The sequence below is a fragment of the Neoarius graeffei genome, chromosome 21, assembly GCF_027579695.1.
Source record: "Neoarius graeffei isolate fNeoGra1 chromosome 21, fNeoGra1.pri, whole genome shotgun sequence".
Classification (NCBI taxonomy): Eukaryota; Metazoa; Chordata; class Actinopteri; order Siluriformes; family Ariidae; genus Neoarius; species Neoarius graeffei.
Window position 1 is genome coordinate 18,066,952 of NC_083589.1, and position 19,380 is coordinate 18,086,331.

At 45.4% G+C, this 19,380-nt stretch overlaps 1 protein-coding gene across 2 annotated transcripts in view; it reads left to right on the top strand.

The window, feature by feature from the left end:
* Positions 1 to 15,341: 15,341 nt before the first annotated feature.
* The window catches only part of creb3l2 (cAMP responsive element binding protein 3-like 2), a 110,765-nt gene continuing 106,726 nt past the window's right edge, over positions 15,342 to 19,380 (top strand). Inside the window, exon 1 of one of the 2 annotated variants that reach the window (XM_060902765.1) lies at positions 15,342 to 15,808. In XM_060902765.1, the coding sequence (XP_060758748.1) occupies positions 15,710 to 15,808 (99 nt within the window). In that variant the 5' untranslated portion in view covers positions 15,342 to 15,709. The remainder of the gene's footprint in view (positions 15,809 to 19,380) is intronic. The other variant, XM_060902766.1, reaches the window with a different exon arrangement.

The following is a 19,380-nucleotide window of genomic DNA, read 5'->3' on the forward strand; positions in this document are numbered from 1 at the left end:
TGAATTGCCCCAGTAGAACAATGGAGTCCCCAGTCTGAGCACCTCTCAGTAGCTCTCCCAGGGACTCCAAGAAGGCCGGATACTCTATACTGCTATTTGGCCCGTAGGCACAAACAACAGCAAGAGCCCGCTCCCCGACCCGAAGGTGCACAGAAGCGACCCTCTCGTTCGCTGGAGTAAACTCCAACACATGGCGGCTGAGCTGTGGAGCTATAAGCAAGCCCACACCAGCCTGCAGCCACTCACTCCAGAGAAGTGGAGAGTCCAGCCCCTCTCGAGGAGCTGGGTTCCGGAGCCCAAGCTGTGCATGGAGGTGAGTCCGACTATCTCTAGCCGGTACCTCTCAACCTCCCGCACAAGCTCAGGCTCTTTCCCCACCAGCGAAGTGACATTCCATGTCCCAACAGCTAGCCGCTGTGTTTGGGGATCAGGTTGTCGAGGCCCCTGCCTTTGACTGCCACCCAATCCATACTGCACCGGCCCCCTACTACTACCTCTGTGGGTGGTCAACCCACAAGAGGTTGGACCCACGTCACTGCTTCGGGCTGAGCCCAGCTGGGCACCGTGGGCAACGGCCCGGCCACCAGGCTCTCACATAGGAGCCCCAACCCCGGGCATGGTTCCAGGGTGGGGCCCCGGCTGCACCATACCGGGCGACGTCACGGTCCTTGTTTCCATAAGGAAAATTTCCATAAGGGGTTTGGTAAACTGCTCTTGGTCTGGCCTGTCACCTCGGACCTGTTTGCCTTGGGAGACCCTAACAGGGGCGTAATGCCCCGACAACATAGCTCCTAGGATCATTCAAGCACACAAACCCCTCCACCACAATAAGGTGGCAGTTCTAGGAGGATATATATATATATAAATTATATTTATTTATAAAATTTATATTTACTTATATATATATACGCAGATACAAGCGGCCAAAATGAGTTTCCTTCGCAGGGTGGCTGGGCACTCCCTTAGAGATAGGGTGAGAAGCACAGTCACTCAGGAGGAGCTCGGAGTAGAGCCGCTGCTCCTCCACATCGAGAGGAATCAGCTGAGGTGGCTCGGGCATCTTTTTTGGATGCCTCCTGGACGCCTCCCTGGGGAGGTGTTCCAGGCATGTCCCCCCAGGAGGAGGCCCCGGGGAAGACCCAGGACATGCTGGAGGGACTATGTTCTTCCCGAGGAGCTGGCCGAGCTGTCTGGGGAAAGGGAAGTTTGGGCTTCCATGCTTAGACTGCTGCCTCCGCGACCCGGTCCCAGATAAAGCGGAAGAAGACGAGATGAGATATATATATATTCCATGTCCCAACAGCTAGCTGCTGTGTTTGGGGATCAGGTCGTCGAGGCCCCTGCCTTCGACTGCCGCCCAATCCAGACTGCACCCGCCCCCTATGGCTACCTCTGTGAGTGGTGAACCCACAGGAGGTCGGGCCCACGTCACCGCTTCAGGCTGAGCCCAGCTGGGCCCTGTGGGCAAAGGCCCGGCCACCAGGTGCTCGCATACGAGCCCCAACCCCGGGTCTGGCTCCAGGGTGGGGCCCCAGCTGTGCTATACCAGGTGACATCACGGTCCTTGATTTTTTTTATTTCCATAAGGGGTTATATAGCGGCCGAAATGAGTTTCCTTTGCAGGGTGGCTGGGCGCTCCCTTAGAGATAGGGTGAGAAGCACAGTTGCTCGGGAGGAGCTCGGAGTAGAGCCGCTGCTCCTCCACATTGAGAGGAATCAGCTGAGGTGGCTCGAGCATCTCTTTCCGATGCCTCCTGGACACCTCCCTGGGGAAGTGTTCTAGGTATGTCCCCCCGGGAGGAAGCCCCGGCAAAGACCCAGGACACGCTGGAGGGACTATGTCTCTCTATGTCTCTCGGCTGTCCTGGTAATGCCTCAGTGTTCTTCCCAAGGAGCTGGCCGAGGTGTCTGTGGAAAGGGAAGTTTGGGCTTCCATGCTCAGACTGCTGCCTCTGCGACCCGACCCCAGATAAGCGGAAGAAAATGAAATGAGATTTTATATATATATATATATATATATATATATATATATATATATATATATATATATATATATATATATATGGGGCGGCACGGTGGTGTAGTGGTTAGCGCTGTCGCCTCACAGCAAGAAGGTCCGGGTTTGAGCCCCATGGCCGACAAGGGCCTTTCTGTGCAGAGTTTGCATGTTCTCCCCGTGTCCGCGTGGGTTTCCTCCGGGTGTTCCGGTTTCCCCCACAGTCCAAAGACATGCAGGTTAGGTTAACTGGTGACTCTAAATTGACTGTAGGTGTGAATGTGAGTGTGAATGGTAGTCTATGTCTATGTGTCAGCCCTGTGATGACCTGGCGACTTGTCCAGGGTGTACTTGTCCAGACTTGTCCTTTCGCCCGTAGTCAGCTGGGATAGGCTCCAGCTTGCCTGCGACCCTGTAGAAGGATAAAGCAGCTAGAGATAATTATATATATATATATATATATATATATATATATATATATATATATATATATAGTTAAGTCAAGTTTATTTGTATAGCGCTTTTAACAATAAACATTGTTGCAAAGCAGCTTTACAGAATTTGAACGACTTAAAATATGAGCTAATTTTATCCCTAATCTATCCCCAATGAGCACGCCTGTGGCGACGATGGCAAGGAAAAATTCCCTCAGACGACATGAGGAAGACATCTTGAGAGGAACCAGACTCAAAAGGGAACCCATCCCCATAAGATGGCGGCGGATAAGCATAAGATGGCGGCGCGCGTGGTTGCAGCGGCTTACAGCTCTCCTTTTCAGTGCTCTTTTTTGTTTGTTTTTGTATTTCTTTCTTGCTTATTTGTGCACCATCAGTTTTGCGAACATCCAGGACACCCGCCAGACACTTTTAGCTATCAGTGACCAACACCAGATACCTGTTTTGAGCGACTTTCTCTTCACGCATAACAACCCAGATGACATAGCGAGACCGCCGGGCTCTCTGTGGATTGTTGTCAGGTCTAGGAGGCGGCGCAGACGGAGGAGGGAGAGGAAGCAGAAGCGGGGCTGCAGGTCCGGTGCTATGCTAAGGCTAAGAAAACAACCACACAAGCCACCTCTACCGAGCCTGTATCTCTCCAATGCTAGATCCCTGGTACATAAAATGGATGATCTGGAATTACAACTCGCTGGAAATTGCTATGTTCGGGACTGCTGTGTTTTAATTATCACAGAAACCTGGCTTCATCCAGAAATACCCGACGCTAGCTTGCAGCTAGCAGGCCGCACTCTGCTCCGCTGGGATAGAAATGGGAACTCTGGTAAGAGTAGAGGAGGGGGGCTCTGTATTTACGTGCATGACAATTGGTGTAACAACGGAACAATTATAGATAAACACTGTTCCCCAGACCTCGAGTACATGTCTGTAAGATGCCGGCCTTTTTTTCTACTGAGAGAGCTGACTGTGGTGATTGTCACAGCTGTGTACATTCCACCTGATGCCTGTGTAAACACAGCGCTGTCTCTCCTGCTGAACACCGTTAACAAACAGCAGCAGGCCAACCCTGATGGTGTTCACATAATTGCAGGAGACTTTAATAAGGCCAACTTGAAGACTGTACTGGCAAAGTTTTACCAACATGTTAAGTGTTCTACTAGAGGGGAGAACACTCTGGATCATGTTTACTCCAATATCAAGCATGCTTACAGAGCCATACCCCTCCCCCACCTCGGCCAGTCAGATCATCTTTCCCTCCTGCTCTCCCCAGCCTACACCCCCCTCAGACGCAGAGCCAGGCCCACCACAAGGACTATCACAACCTGGCCTGACAATGCACTCTCCAAACTACAGGACTGCTTTAAACAGACAGATTGGGACTTATTTGAACACCAGGAGCTGGAGACATTCACAGAAGCGGTGCTGGACTATATCAAGTTCTGCATCGGGAATGTGACGGTGGATAAAAACATCCGGGTCTTCCCAAACCAGAAACCCTGGATGACCAGCCAGGTCCGCTCACTCCTCAGGGCTCGTGATGCTGCCTTCAGGTCAGGTGATAGAGCTCTGTACAGAGTTGCTCGAGCTGATCTGAAAAGAGGCATAAATAAAGCCAACGCGGACCACAGGCTGCACATAAAATCCCACCTGTCCAGCAACAACACACGGGAGGTGTGGGAGGGTATTCAGGACATCACAAACTTCAGAGACTGTGATGCGCTAACAGGAGACTGGAGTGCGCCGCTAGCAGAGGAGCTAAATCGCTTCTTTGCTTGCTTTGAAACATCTCAGCAGCACTCATCTGCTCCAGCCCTGCCCCCACCACCACACAGTTCCTACACCACTCCTTTCACTGTACAGGAGCACGATGTCAGACGGGTGCTCCTAGCAGTGAACCCCAAGAAAGCTGCCAGCCCAGATGGTGTACCTGGTAAGGTGCTCAGAGCATGCGCCCACTAGCTCGCCCCTACCTTCACCAGGATCTTTAACCTGTCCCTGGCTCAGGCAGTCATCCCGCCCTGCCTAAAATCTGCAACAATAATTCCAGTGCCGAATAAGTCTCCCGTCACCAGCCTGAATGATTACCGTCCGGTGGCCCTCACCCCGGTAATCATGAAGTGCTTCGAGAGACTAGTTCTTCAGCACATCAAGGACCACCTCCCCCCAGACTTCGACCCCTACCAGTTCGCATATCGCACAAACAGATCCACAGACGATGCCATCGCCGTAGTTCTCCACTCTGCGCTAAATCACCTGGAGCAGCAGCAGAGCTACGTTCACATACTCTTTGTGGATTACAGTTCAGCTTTTAATACAATAATCCCGGACATCCTTATCAGTAAACTGGACACTCTCAGCCTCCCCCCTCTCACATGTGCCTGGTTAAAGGACTTTCTTACTAACCGGCCCCAGACTGTGAGACTTGGCCCCCACTTCTCCTCCACCCACACGTTGAGCACCAGCTCTCCAGAGGGCTGTGTGCTGAGCCACCTCCTGTACTGCCTCTACACCCACGACTGTAGTTCGACCCACAAGAACAACCTCGTCGTCAAGTTTGCTGATGACACCACAGTGGTCGGACTCATCTCAAAGGGAGACAAGGCAGCCTACAGAGAGGAGGTCCTGAAGTTGGCAGCCTGGTGTTCAGAAAATAACCTCACTCTGAACACCAAGGAAACCAAAGAGCTCATTGTTGACTTCAGGAAGCACAGCACCAACCTAGCCCCCCTCTACGTCAACAACATGTATGTGGAGAGGGTCCACACCTTCTGGTTTCTTGGCGTCCTCATCTCCACCAACATTTCCTGGTCAGTAAACATCACAGCAGTCATTAAGAAGGCTCAGCAGCGGCTACACTTCCTGAGAGTCCTCAGGAAGTACAACCTAAACTCCAACCTGCTGCTGACCTTCTACCGCTCATCCATTGAGAGCCTGCTGACATACTGTATTACAGTATGGTACAGCAGCTGCACTGCTGTAGACAGGGAGAGGCTCCAGAGGGTAGTTAAGGCAGCACAGAAGATCATTGGCTGCCCTCTCCCCTCCCTGATGGACATTTACACCTCCCGCTGCCTTAGCAGAGCTAAAAACATTATCAAGGACAGCTCCCACCCAGGGGCGGCACGGTGGTGTAGTGGTTAGCGCTGTCGCCTCACAGCAAGAAGGTCTGGGTTCAAGCCCCGTGGCCGATGAGGGCCTTTCTGTGTGGAGTTTGCATGTTCTCCCCGTGTCCGCGTGGGTTTCCTCCGGGTGTTCCGGTTTCCCCCACAGTCCAAAGACATGCAGGTTAGGTTAACTGGTGACTCTAAATTGACCATCGGTGTGAATGTGAGTGTGAATGGTTGTCTGTGTCTATGTGTCAGCCCTGTGATGACCTGGCGACTTATCCAGGGTGTACCCCGCCTTTCACCCGTAGTCAGCTGGGATAGGCTCCAGCTTGCCTGCGACCCTGTAGGACAAGATAAAGTGGCTAGAGATAATGAGATGAGATGAGATGAGCTCCCACCCTGGCTTTGATCTGTTCAACCTGTTGCCCTCAGGGAGGCGCTACAGGTGCATCAGGACAAAGACAAACCGATTCAAAAACAGTTTCTTTCCAAAAGCCATAACCGCCCTGAACTTGGATATGCTCTGACTTTATAGTCTATTTATTTTACTATGTGACTCTCCTCGTGCAATAATTTATAATGTGCAGTACTTTCTAAGGGACTCTCTCTGTGCAATACTTTTATAATGTGCAATACCTCACTCCATAATGTGAAACACAACACATTCACCTCACCTCACCTCACCTCACCTCAGGACTGTGCACCTTACATACAGCATATGCACCTCAGGACTGTGCACCTTACACACTACACATACACCTCAGGACTGTGCACCTTACACACAGCACACACACCTCAAGTCTGTGCACCTACCTTACCTTGCAATACTTCATAAATGTGTAATATTTTATTTTATAATGTGAATCTCTCGTGCAATAATTCATAATGTGACTCTGTGCAATAATTTATATGTGCAATGAGCAATACCTCACTCCATAATGTGTAATACAACACATACACCTCAGGACTGTGCACCTTACCCCCCTTACACACTCCCCCACCCCCTTTCCCCCCTTCCTCTCTCTCTCTCTCTACACACTGTTTTGCACTGTTATTGGAGATGCTTTAATCTCATTGTACATGTGTATAGTGACAATAAAGGCATTCTATTCTATTCTATTCTATTCTATCCGGGCAACAACAGACAACATGACTAACATTAACAGTCCTAACAAAGTCAGCTTCGTTGATGCTATAAACCCCCCACTGACGGAAACCCGAGCGCAAAACTGTTCACGACAACCGCAGTCCCAAAGTCAGCAAGTCAACTGCTGTCCCCAGCCACAAAAGCACCACTGCAAGAGTCCAGAGCGTCCTCCAGGCATGACCCCCAACTGTCCACATGGGGCCGCCCTCCACAGGAGCGATGTGATGAGACTCCAACCAGACATAGGGCATCAGGATGGATCAGGCAGGTTTGAGGAGCAGAAGAGGTCAGCATCTCAATCTCAGGATTGACATGTAACTCAGAGGGACAGATGGGGGGAGGGGAGAGAGAAAGAGAGATAAAACACAGGTTGTTAGGTATGCCCAATGTCCCCTGATGAGTAAGAACAGTATACGTTTTGCGCTGAGTGCAAGCAGGGACTCCGGCAACACTAACTATGACAGCATGACTAAAAGGGGAGAGCCAGAAGGTAACACAGGCATGAGGGAGCCCCAGGACATAAGCAGCATAACACCATCAACAAACTCGAGTGATCAAGCGAGTGGGGGACTGACAGCATCCATACATCCCAGTTTACCAAAACACTCTGTCTAAGGACCCTCCAGATCTACTCCTTTCCCTCATAAACACTATTAACAAAAGGCTTGACTAAACAGATATGTTTTCAGCCTAGACTTAAACGCTGAGACTGTGTCTGATTCCTGAACACTACTTGGAAGTCTGTTCCAAAACTGTGGGGCTTTGTAAGGAAAAGGCTCTGCCCCCTGATGTAGCCTTCACTATATGAGGTACCAGCAGATAGCCTGCACCTTTTGATCTCAGTAGGTGTGGCGGGTCATAAAGGGCCAGAAGATTTCTGTAGATATCTCCAGGTTCGACATAACTTTAACCAGAACCTGAATGCACCTTTAGAAACGGGAGCGACAGGAATCATGAAAATACTGTTATCGACATCTAAATCTACAGCATATGATAAGATTGTCTTGAAGATGTACAATACTATTCTCCAGGCCAATTCTGAGAATGCTCTGTATATAAAAAAGAAATGGGAGAAGGAAAGTAATTTTAAAATCTCTCAGGAGGGTTGGAGAAGAATTTGTCAAGTACAATGGAAATCAACTAGTTCAATAACATGGAGAGAATTTTGTTGGAAAAACACAGGAAGGTTTTTCATTAGGGCGGCACAGTGGTGTGGTGGTTAGCGCTGTCGCCTCACAGCAAGAAGGTCCTGGGTTCGAGCCCCGGGGCCGGCGAGGGCCTTTCTGTGTGGAGTTTGCATGTTCTCCCCGTGTCCGCGTGGGTTTCCTCCGGGTGCTCCGGTTTCCCCCACAGTCCAAAGACATGCAGGTTAGGTTAACTGGTGACTCTAAATTGACCATAGGTGTGAATGTGAGTGTGAATGGTTGTCTGTGTCTATGTGTCAGCCCTGTGATGACCTGGCGACTTGTCCAGGGTGTACCCCGCCTTTCGCCCGTAGTCAGCTGGGATAGGCTCCAGCTTGCCTGCGACCCTGTAGAAGGATAAAGCAGCTAGAGATAATGAGATGAGATGAGGTTTTTCATTACACCCCTGCAAAATGGCATCAAGGAAGTTGCGGAGCATGTTGGAGACTATGTGGGGTAAATGACGCCAACCACTTCCATATTTTTTGGAAGTGCCAGAATATTGTGCTTTATTGGCAGGAAATATACAAACATATTAATAATATATTTTGCATAAACATTCCTTTTAGTTGTGTTTCTATGTACTTGGGGGACATTCACATTTGAAGGGTGGAATATTCAAGATAGGAAACTGATGCAAATTCTTTTGGCTGCAAGTTAAAAAAAAGTTGTTTTGAGGAAATGGCTGAAGTCAGAGCCCCCCACCATGGATGATTGGATAGAAATATTACATGAAATTTATATTATGGAAAGACTGTTATTTTCCCCTCAAGATCCAAAAATAAAAAATTGTATCGGCTCTGGACCGGATGGACATTAAAACCTATAAGGTCAGATTTCAGTTGATTTTTCAGAACTGCTGAGTGAGACTGTTAGGTAACCTGCCCCCTTCCCAGACGTGTGTGTGTGTGTGTGTGTGTGTGTGTACCGTATGTGTGGTGGCTCTTGATACACTGACACCAGCCTCAGTCCACTCCCTGTGAAGCTCTCCTAAGTTCATGAATCAGCTTTACTTGACAATCCCTGTTGCTTGTGCAGCTTTTCCAGCCAGCCTTTTCAGCAATGACCTTCTATGGCTTACCCTCCTTGTGGAGGGTGCGATGATCGTCTTCTGGACAACTGTCAAGTCAGCAGTCTTCCCCATGACTGTGGTTGTGTATACTGAACTAGACCAAGAGATACACGGTATTTACATTGTTTTACTCAAACTCAAAATGAAATATTCTCATATTTTGAGATACTGGATTTCTGATTTTCATGACTGACAAGCCATAATCAAAATTAAAACAAAAAAGCCTTGAAATATTTCATTTTACATGTAGTGAATATTGAATATATGAAAGTTTACAACCCCGATTCCAAAAAAGTTGGGACAAAGTACAAATTGTAAATAAAAATGGAATACAATGATGTGGAAGTTTCAAAATTCCATTTTTTATTCAGAATAGAACATAGATGACATATCAAATGTTTAAACTGAGAAAATTTATCATTTAAAGAGAAAAATTAGGTGATTTTAAATTTCATGACAACAACACATCTCAAAAAAGTTGGGACAAGGCCATGTTTACCACTGTGAGACATCCCCTTTTCTCTTTACAACAGTCTGTAAACGTCTGGGGACTGAGGAGACAAGTTGCTCAAGTTTAGGGATAGGAATGTTAACCCATTCTTGTCTAATGTAGGATTCTAGTTGCTCAACTGTCTTAGGTCTTTTTTGTCGTATCTTCTGTTTTATGATGCGCCAAATGTTTTCTATGGGTGAAAGATCTGGACTGCAGGCTGGCCAGTTCAGTACCCAGACCCTTCTTCTATGCAGCCATGATGCTGTAATTGATGCAGTATGTGGTTTGGCATTGTCATGTTGGAAAATGCAAGGTCTTCCCTGAAAGAGACGTCGTCTGGATGGGAGCATATCTTGCTCTAGAACCTGGATATACCTTTCAGCATTGATGGTGTCTTTCCAGATGTGTAAGCTGCCCATGCCACATGCACTAATGCAACCCCATACCATCAGAGATGCAGGTTTCTGAACTGAGTGCTGATAACAACTTGGGTCGTCCTTCTATTCTTTAGTCCGAATGACACGGCGTCCCTGATTTCCATAAAGAACTTCAAATTTTGATTTGTCTGACCACAGAACAACTTTCCACTTTGCCACAGTCCATTTTAAATGAGCCTTGGCCCAGAGAAGACGTCTGCGCTTCTGGATCATGTTTAGATACGGCTTCTTCTTTGAACTATAGTGTTTTAGCTGGCAACGGCAGATGACACAGTGAATTGTGTTCACAGATAATGTTCTCTGGAAATATTCCTGAGCCCATTTTGTGATTTCCAATACAGAAGCATGCCTGTATGTGATGTAGTGCCGTCTAAGGGCCCGAAGATCACGGGCACCCAGTATGGTTTTCCGGCCTTGACCCCTACTCACAGAGATTCCTCCAGATTCTCTGAATCTTTTGATGATATTATGCACTGTAGATGATGATATGTTCAAACTCTTTGCAATTTTACACTGTCGAACTCCTTTCTGATATTGCTCCACTATTTGTCGGCGCAGAATTAGGGGGATTGGTGATCCTCTTCCCATCTTTACTTCTGAGAGCCACTGCCACTCCAAGATGCTCTTTTTATACCCAGTCATGCTAATGACCTATTGCCAATTGACGTAATGAGTTGAAATTTGGTCCTCCAGCTGTTCCTTTTTTGTACCTTTAACTTTTCCAGCCTCTTATTGCCCCTGTCCCAACTTTTTTGAGATGTGTTGCTGTCATGAAATTTCAAATGAACCAATATTTGGCATGAAATTTCAAAATGTCTCACTTTCAACATTTGATATGTTGTCTATGTTCTATTGTGAATACAATATCAGGTTTTGAGATTTGTAAAGTATTGTATTCCATTTTTATTTACAATTTGTACTTTGTCCCAACTTTTTTGGAATCGGGGTTGTACCTTTTTGAATTAAATTATGAAAAAAAACTTTTTATGATATTCCAGTATTTTGAGATGCACTAGAAATGCTGCACCAAAAGGGTTGTACACACCTGACCATCACATCTCACTCAGTCCTTGAACATCCCCTTCTACAATTATGGGCATTAATATGGAATTGGACCCCATTTTCTGCTAAAACAACCTACAGTCTTCTGCAAAGGATTTCCACTAGATTTGACCGTGACGATTTGCTCTGCATTACTCTGATGCCATGGAATGAAGATGTCTGGGGTGTAGTCAATGTTCCAGGTCATCCCAGTAGGGTTGAGGTCAAGGTTCTGTGCAGCACACTAGAGTTCTTCCACTCCAACCTTTAGCAAACCATGTCTTCATGAGGCATTATCGTACTGGAACAGGTTTGGACTTCTTATTCTGGAATCAGACTGAATGATATTTTTGTCTTTCATGATGGTCACCATGTCAGATTAGGCAATCATAGTGCCATAAATTCTTTCCAGACTGACAACACTACAGTTTTGACCCAGACCAATCACAAAATTGTCAATTACGGCTATCAAGGAACATGTTGCAGAAGTTGTCAAACTCGGTGAGAAAATACAAAACATTCTGACATGCTGGACTTTTGATTGGGGTGTTGTGGGGCATCCCAGATGCCACATCACTGTTCTTCAATTATATTGCACTACAAGGCCAGTTCGTCATTCCCATAGCTCGTATCCGGACCGGAAATATGTCAGCCATGACAAAACTGTGTCAAACTCAGGCTAAATTTAGAATAAGAAGAGGAAGAAGAAGAAGAAGCCTTTGTCACACGTACACTCAAGCACAGACTTAAGCACACAGTGAAATTCCTCCTCTGCATTAAACCCATCTGAAACAGTGAACACACACATGCACACACAAGTGAGCAATGAGCACACACACAGCACACACACAGCAGTGGGCAGCTATGCTACAGTGGCCAGGGAGCAGTTGGGGGTTAGGTGCCTTGCTCAAGGCAACTTCAGCCCTACCTCAGGCCATGGCTGCCCCATGTTAACCTGACCGCATGTCTTTGAACTGTGAGGGAAACTGGAGCACCTGGAGGAAACCCACGTAGACACACCCATGCTAACCACTACACCACCATGTATTCTGATCCTGATATAGAGATCTTGCATGTGACGTCACAGCTGATCCAGATTGTAACAGACGCCATCTTGTCGGTCAAATGCCATATTTCCGCCTTCTACTTCTACTTCTGGTTCTACTTCTGCTTCTACTTCTACCTTTTCTTCTGGAAAACCCTACTATACTATTCAAAAAAAGTAGGGGATATTTTATTTTGAGATCCAAATTTTCACATATACAAAGGTATACGAAAGCATGTTGTATAGTTCCTTACTGAGGAAGCATTTCCAAAGAAATTCATCACCCAAACACATCAATGACACTCTCATGATCAGCATGGGATGCTACTGATGATCAAGGGCGTCATGCCACAAATTTGCATGACTCTGAATTGGAAGGTTAGAGCCACTCCAAAGGAAGATTTTGAAGAGAAAGCATCAGATTATCAGTGGTTGAAGTCGTTAATTAAACAGAGACCATGCGCCGTCTAACACAGGATGAGAGGTTACGTGCCCTTGGCATGCTACAGGTTGGCACAAGACAGGTCGTTGTGGCAAGAGCATTGAATGTTTCCCAGTCTGTCATCAGCAGATTATGGTCCAGACATCGTGCTACAGGGTCTGTTCAGGATAGACCATGATCCGGTCGACCAAGGGCAACAACTCAGGCTCAGGACAGATTCATCCGCACTATTGCCTTGAGAAATCGTATGGTAACAGCAAATCAGATAAGGTCTCAACTTCGAAGGGATACTGGCTTGGTAGTGAGTGGCCAGACCATCAGGAATCGACTGCACAGATTTCACTTACACGCCCGACGTCCTCGTGTCATTCCCTGTTTGAGGGATCGTCACATTAGGGCCAGACTCCAATGGTGTCGTCATCATCAACGCTGGGATAATCGCCGATGGAACCACGTAATGTTCTCAGATGAGTCGAGGTTCACTGTGGACTTCCTGGACAGATGCAGGAGGGTTTGGCGCCAACGTAACGAATGTTTCCATGACGTTAACGTCATTAGACATGATCCGTATGGGGGTGGCTCTGTAATGGTGTGGGGAGGCATCACTGCTGCCGGCAGAACAGACTTGCATGTTGTTGCTGGACGTGTCACAGGGCAGTACTACCGGGACAACATCTTGGCACCCCATGTTGTGCCGTTTGCACATCGTTATGGCCGCCGTTTCATTTTCCAAGATGACAATGCCAGATGTCATAGGGCCAGGATCGTTACAGATTACCTCCAGCAGCAGAATATCACCAGATTACCATGGCCAGCACTCAGTCCGGACCTTTCCCCCATCGAGCATGTCTGGGACATGCTTGGACAGCGGCTACGCCAACGTCAACAACCTCCTGCCAATGTCCAAGAACTTGCTGCAGCATTGCAACAGGAATGGAATAACATTCCCCAAAATGACCTGGGACGTCTCGTTAGGAGTATGCCACGCCGAGGGGGTTTTACCCGCTACTGACTCGGTTTCAAAATGGTGGTAAATTTGCTGTGTGACCCTGTGTTTGTGTTGATCCTTATTCTGGAGAATCTGTCCTTTACTGACTGTACACAGGGTTTCGAATAAATTGACAAATGTTTCCTTAATGTTTTTCTGTCATTTGTTTCCTTCCTGACCTCATGATCTGCATTTCATTCTACTTGTAAATCCAATATCCCCTACTTTTTTTGAATAGTATATATACAATTCTACTACAACGGCTACTACAAGCTCTCCCTACCTGTGCACGTTTTTTATGTTTTTTGTGTGTATTTTTGCATGTTGTTTGTCTGTACCGGACTTCAATATCCACTACAACCGTATGGACTTACTGGACATTGGTTTCCAGCAGAAAATGATGGCTTGTAGCGATTTCCATCGCATGCACAACATTCCGGACGAGATAGCGAGACTAGCGGGGTCTCCGTGGATTGTTATCGGGTCTGGCAGGCGAAGGAGGCGGCGTCGGGAGCGGAAGCAAAAGCGAGGCTGCAGAGCCGGCCTGTTGACTAAGCTCAGAAAACAGCCACTCAAATCTCCACTGCCAAGCCTCTATCTCTCCAATGCCAGATCCATGGTAAACAAGACGGACGATTTGGAATTACAGCTGGAATTACCTTATTCTATTCTATTCTATTCTATTCTATAATCGGCTGGTCAGTGCTATACTAGATACTACCGATATATCTAGTATCAGTACTAGTAATACTTAAGTGACTTACCCATCCAATGAGGATTGTTATTTTCTTGTTTACAAGATGCCACATCTGAGGGCGGCTGACAAATCCTGAATTTCTGTAAAGATAACTGTCCAGAGATTTATAAGCACGCAGTGCTTCACCACTGAACAGCGAGGGAAAGTTAATGAGGTAATTATACATGTCTGGGTATTCCACCTCTGGCAGTTCAATATCCACTGACACGGTCATGAAAACTACGTCCGGTAAGCGATAAGGGTCACTAATCTGTAGGTCGTTTATTTTAGACATATATCTAGTTATCTGTTCATTAGAAAAATGAGCCGTGTAGTCCGTCGGTTGAAATGTATCCATTTTGTACACGAGTGCAGCAGTATTCAGCGGTGTTTTTTACCGACAAGATGGCGGCTGTGTACTTTCCGGTCACGTGACTGCAAGATCTCTATTAGTTTCAGAAAAAGGAAACTGTAATGCTACAGCATTCAAAGACATTTTATACAATTGTATGTTTCAGAATTTGTGGCACCAGTTTGAGGAAGATCCATATGGGAGTGATGGGCAGGCGTCTACATACTTTTGGCCATATAGTGTACACGTTTTGGTTGGAGTTCTATTCCAAACTTTTGCTTGTTTGTCACAGACACCAAAGAGGATGCAAATATTTGTGCTTCAGTGCACACTGCTTCTGTTGTGTGTGTGGTTTGTTTGTTTATTTATTGGAGGGAGGACAATATCAATAGTATGAATAGTATACCACGAGTTCCATTATTTAATATTATTTTCATTACTTTTTTTTAATGAAAATAATATTAAAATGTGCAGAAATATAACGGAGTATCAGAGAGAAGGACAGTAAGTAGGAGGTTCATCCTGAGTGATAAGTATTCTTGGCTTTATTCGGTTTGCTAAGAGTTTTAGCAGCGTTACGACTTATTGGATTTTCTTCGTGTCGGTTAAATTCACAGCACTTTGATTGGCTTTCTCTCCTGTCTGTCTCCGCGAACGCGTTACGTAATATGAGCTTTGCAGTTGCTTTTTTTAAGTCTTACCTGATTGGTTTTTGAATAAGGGGGCGGGCTTTATTTAGTTACCAGATTATGTTTAGCTCTTTAAAATGACTAGATTACAGCAGAAATATGACTGAGGCGCTATCCTGTGGTGTAAACGCAAATAAATACGTTTTTAAAAATACGGTAATATGTTCACTGAAGAGAATATGAAACATATTTTGTTGAAATATTTGTGTTACCCAGACCTTAAAGCCATGTTTTTTCCCCGCCCCTAAAATTCCTGGGTGTTTGAGGGGAGGAGAGGCGTAGTTATTACTTCAAGAAACGAGAAAAGTCTAGCTACCGGTTTGCAACCAGCATTAGACGTTAAACTAGTACCAGGAGATAATTATTGGTAGTACCGAATTATTAGGTTTTCGACTTAACAAGAGAAAGAGTGTCATTTATTGGATAAATCAGGTTTGTGCTGACAGGAAGGCAGAGTTCACACGCTCGCGCTCTGTCTCTCACACATCCGGATTTTCTTCCTAAAAATTCTCATAAACATACAGTATGGAAATATTGGACAGCAGTGAACCGTTTTTACGGTGGGACCGGAATTTGAGTGAGCTGTCCGAGTCGGCAGATAACGATAACGTCCTGTACAGCACGGTAAGTACCGAGATGTTGAAAGATGCCCAGCTTATAACACTGCGGATAACTTTTTTTGTGTGTGTCGCTGTGATTAATCATGACTTGGTTTGTGAATGCATGTGCGATGAGGTCGAAAGTTTCCAAGGAACCGGGATCCAGAGGAATCCTGTGGAGGTTTTTGGCTCCAGAGGAGTAAAGTTCAAACGATGCAGGAGATCCCAGTTAGCACCCTTCTTTATATTAATATTTTAAAAGGTGCAACAGGCAATATTTTAATTTATCATAAGTACAAATAATGTGGAAATATATCTAGAAGTCATTAAATAGATAGTTTTAAACTTTTGGCTCAGAACAAGTGCTTTAGAACCCTTACTTCGCTGAAAAATACGTTTGGAGACTTGCCATCCGGTCTGGAATGTATAACTGTTTGGATTAGCCCCCAACACGTCTTCAGGTCCTCTTATGTTTTGATCAGATTATACAATCCCTGCATCTTTGTCTTTTATGATGATGATCACCATGTCGACTTACTGCCATAAGTTGTTGTCGTGCCTTGGTCAGGAGGGTAGCTACAGTGCAAGTTTTGTCAATTGTCCGTCATGGCTATCAAGGAACACATTGTAGGAGCTGTCAAACTAGGTATGAAAATACAAAACACTCGGACATGCTAAACTTTTCGTCAGGGTGTTGTGGGCGTACCAAGTACCACATCACTGTTCTTCAATTATGTCACGCTACAAGGTCCAGTTCTCATTCCTGACGTCCATATTCAGGCCTAGCACTGGAAATTGTCAACCCTGACAAAACTGTGTCAAAATCAGCCTGGATCCGTGTAGTCTGATCCCTGCATTAAAGGTCATTTAGTAAGATTAGGCAGTGTTTATGTAGGTGGGTTTGACATTTGAATTATTTTTTAACTCCTTGCTCTGTCCTGCTATGCCCACCCGTGTTCACAAAAGCTCCACCAGCCCATAAACTAGTCTATAAAGATGGCTACTGGTGGCCAATCCAAACACAAATCAGCATTCCAGACAGAAACTCAGTTTTTCAAATGGGTCTTCTCAGCCACATCATGTCCTGGGATCATAGCTGAAACCATTTTTTTTTATCATGTTCTACATATTTTGCAGGTTATTTGTACAAGTAAGAAGCCAAAAAAGAATATTACACCTGTAAATCATTATAAGGACAATTTTGCAATTCGTATGAGTCGTAACTTGGCTTTCAAGCAGTTGAATGTGCGAGTGTGTTTGAAAGTGATGTCATGGCAGTCCTTGCTAACTTTTGTATGTAGGTGAAAATAGGGGTGTATAATTCAGTAGTTCAAATTTTATTCAACTATATCCATTTAACCATTAGAGACCTATTATCCCCCCTAATATTTGCATAATGTACCTTTTAAAGTACAACATAGTTTGTGCTTTGTAATTTATCCTAATTACAACCTTAGTATTGCCACTAGTCCTGATTCCAGTGGTCTGGAGTTAGGTTCTCTAAAATTAAGCCTTCAGGCTATGGCTTCCCAAGACACAGGGAGGTAAAGTCATCCTGAATAACAAGTAGAAATAAAGATTCATATGACTTCAGCACCTTCTCAGCCTCAAATGCTTTGGAAGTATGAACCCGCTGCTCTGGGGAACTGTGCAGCACTAAATTGTGGATCAGTTTGTATCGGACCATGAAGGAGAGAATAAAGTCTTTGTCTTTGGGTCTTGGTCCTGGTCAAGCACAGACATGTTCTTCACTTTCCTTCCCTCTCCCTCACATTCTGGGGTTTTGTTGACACGGAATTCCTCACAACAGTGTCGGCTTGTTTCCCATCCATAGCCTCATTCACCTCCCACTGGGAATTCAGGTCTTTTACACATCAGGAGGTCTGGTAACAACATTTGCATGACACACATGGCTCACATCTGGGATTGTCACATCTGGCATAGCTGTTCTTGCTGTGGATACCAACATAATTTAAACTGCTGTTTATTTCAGTCTTCCTAACTGCCAGGTTACTTCAAGTCATGAAGTGACCATATGAGACAGTGACTTATAGAAATGCTGTTGTCACGTGGGCATCGTTCCCCTTCTTCTTGTATAATTTCACTATAACTGCCCATAAACTCCAGTCATCTCCTTTATCCTTTGTGGTGAAGCTGAGTTTTGAATGATGATAATATACTTAGAATGTGAACAGGTTGGCTGATAAATATCAGGGATATTGTGTTATATTAATGATTTTAAGCCTAGTTAAGAGTTCTATCATTGACCAACTTGATTGAAATCCTGGAAAGGAATAATGTTTAAATAAATGTTTTGAGGTATTTAGTATGTTTTTAAATATAATATGTTCATATGAACATGTAATCACTTCTGTTAAATAATTCCTGCTTAAGGGAAGTAACAGCCTCTTTATGTATAATATAAATAAAAGTTTCTTTTAGCTGAGCGGCTTTTCAGGAAAAAAAAAAGTCACAGAAAACCGCACTCGAAAATGAGAGGTACAGAGGCAGAGAGAATCAGAGCAAAAGGTAAGGAAGAAGAGAGGAGTGGATGGAGAGACTCATGCAAGCAACATGTGTATGTCATCAGAATGATGTTGGAGGAGAAAGTGAAGAGTAGTAGGAAGTGATTTGAGGCAGAAAGGCTCGTGAAACTTGGACACCGTAGACAGATGGCCCTTTTCCACCAAATCAGTTCCAGGGCTGGTTCGGGGCCAGTGCTTAGTTTAGAACCAGGTTTTCTGTTTCCACTGACAAAGAACTGGCTCTGGGCCAGAAAAACTGGTTCCAGGGTAGCACCAGCTCTTTGCTGGGCTAGAGGAAAGAACTGCTTACATCAGCGGGGGGGGAGTTGTTAAGGCCAACAACAATAGCAAGACCGCGAGAGGGTGCCATTTTTAAAGTGACGAGATATCATGGATGCAGTAAAGCAGCAGTGGTCTGTGGAGGAGACAACAACCTGTCTCCTAGCGATATGGTCCACAGATGAAGTCCAGGTGAAACTGGAGGGTGCTACGTGGACCCTATTATACCAAATACAAAAAGAGATAGCTGCGGCGGGGTACGAACGTACTCTCGAGCAGATCAGCAACAAATTAAAGAAACTGAAGAAAGACTACAGGGACCAAAAAAAAGGACCTCGGTCGAAGCGGCAATGGGCGGCCAAGGAAGAACCCCCACTTCGATATTCTGGACTCGGTCCTCAGCGATAGACCGGCAAATAATGCCACCGGAGCCTTAAATTCGGCGATGGTGGACGACACACTGCCGCAATCAGAGCCTGGTAAGTTTCTTTTCAAACATTTTCACCTTGCATAAAGGTTTTTTTTTTTTTTTTTTTAAGTGAGTGACCGTTACTAGTTACTTCAGTTAATGTTTGTTTGTATAATGTTATAATGAAATCTGACACACAGTTTCATTCACTAGTTCATTTTTGTAACTGTGAACTTAGTTTAAAATTTTTCATTATGGACTGAACTAGCTCATTTTATTTTGTGAACTGAACTTTTGAAATAGTTCATGTAGAAAGTGAACTTTCCCAATGCTGGCTGTTTTTATGTGGTTTATAGAGTTGTCCACCATCGGGGACGAGGACCT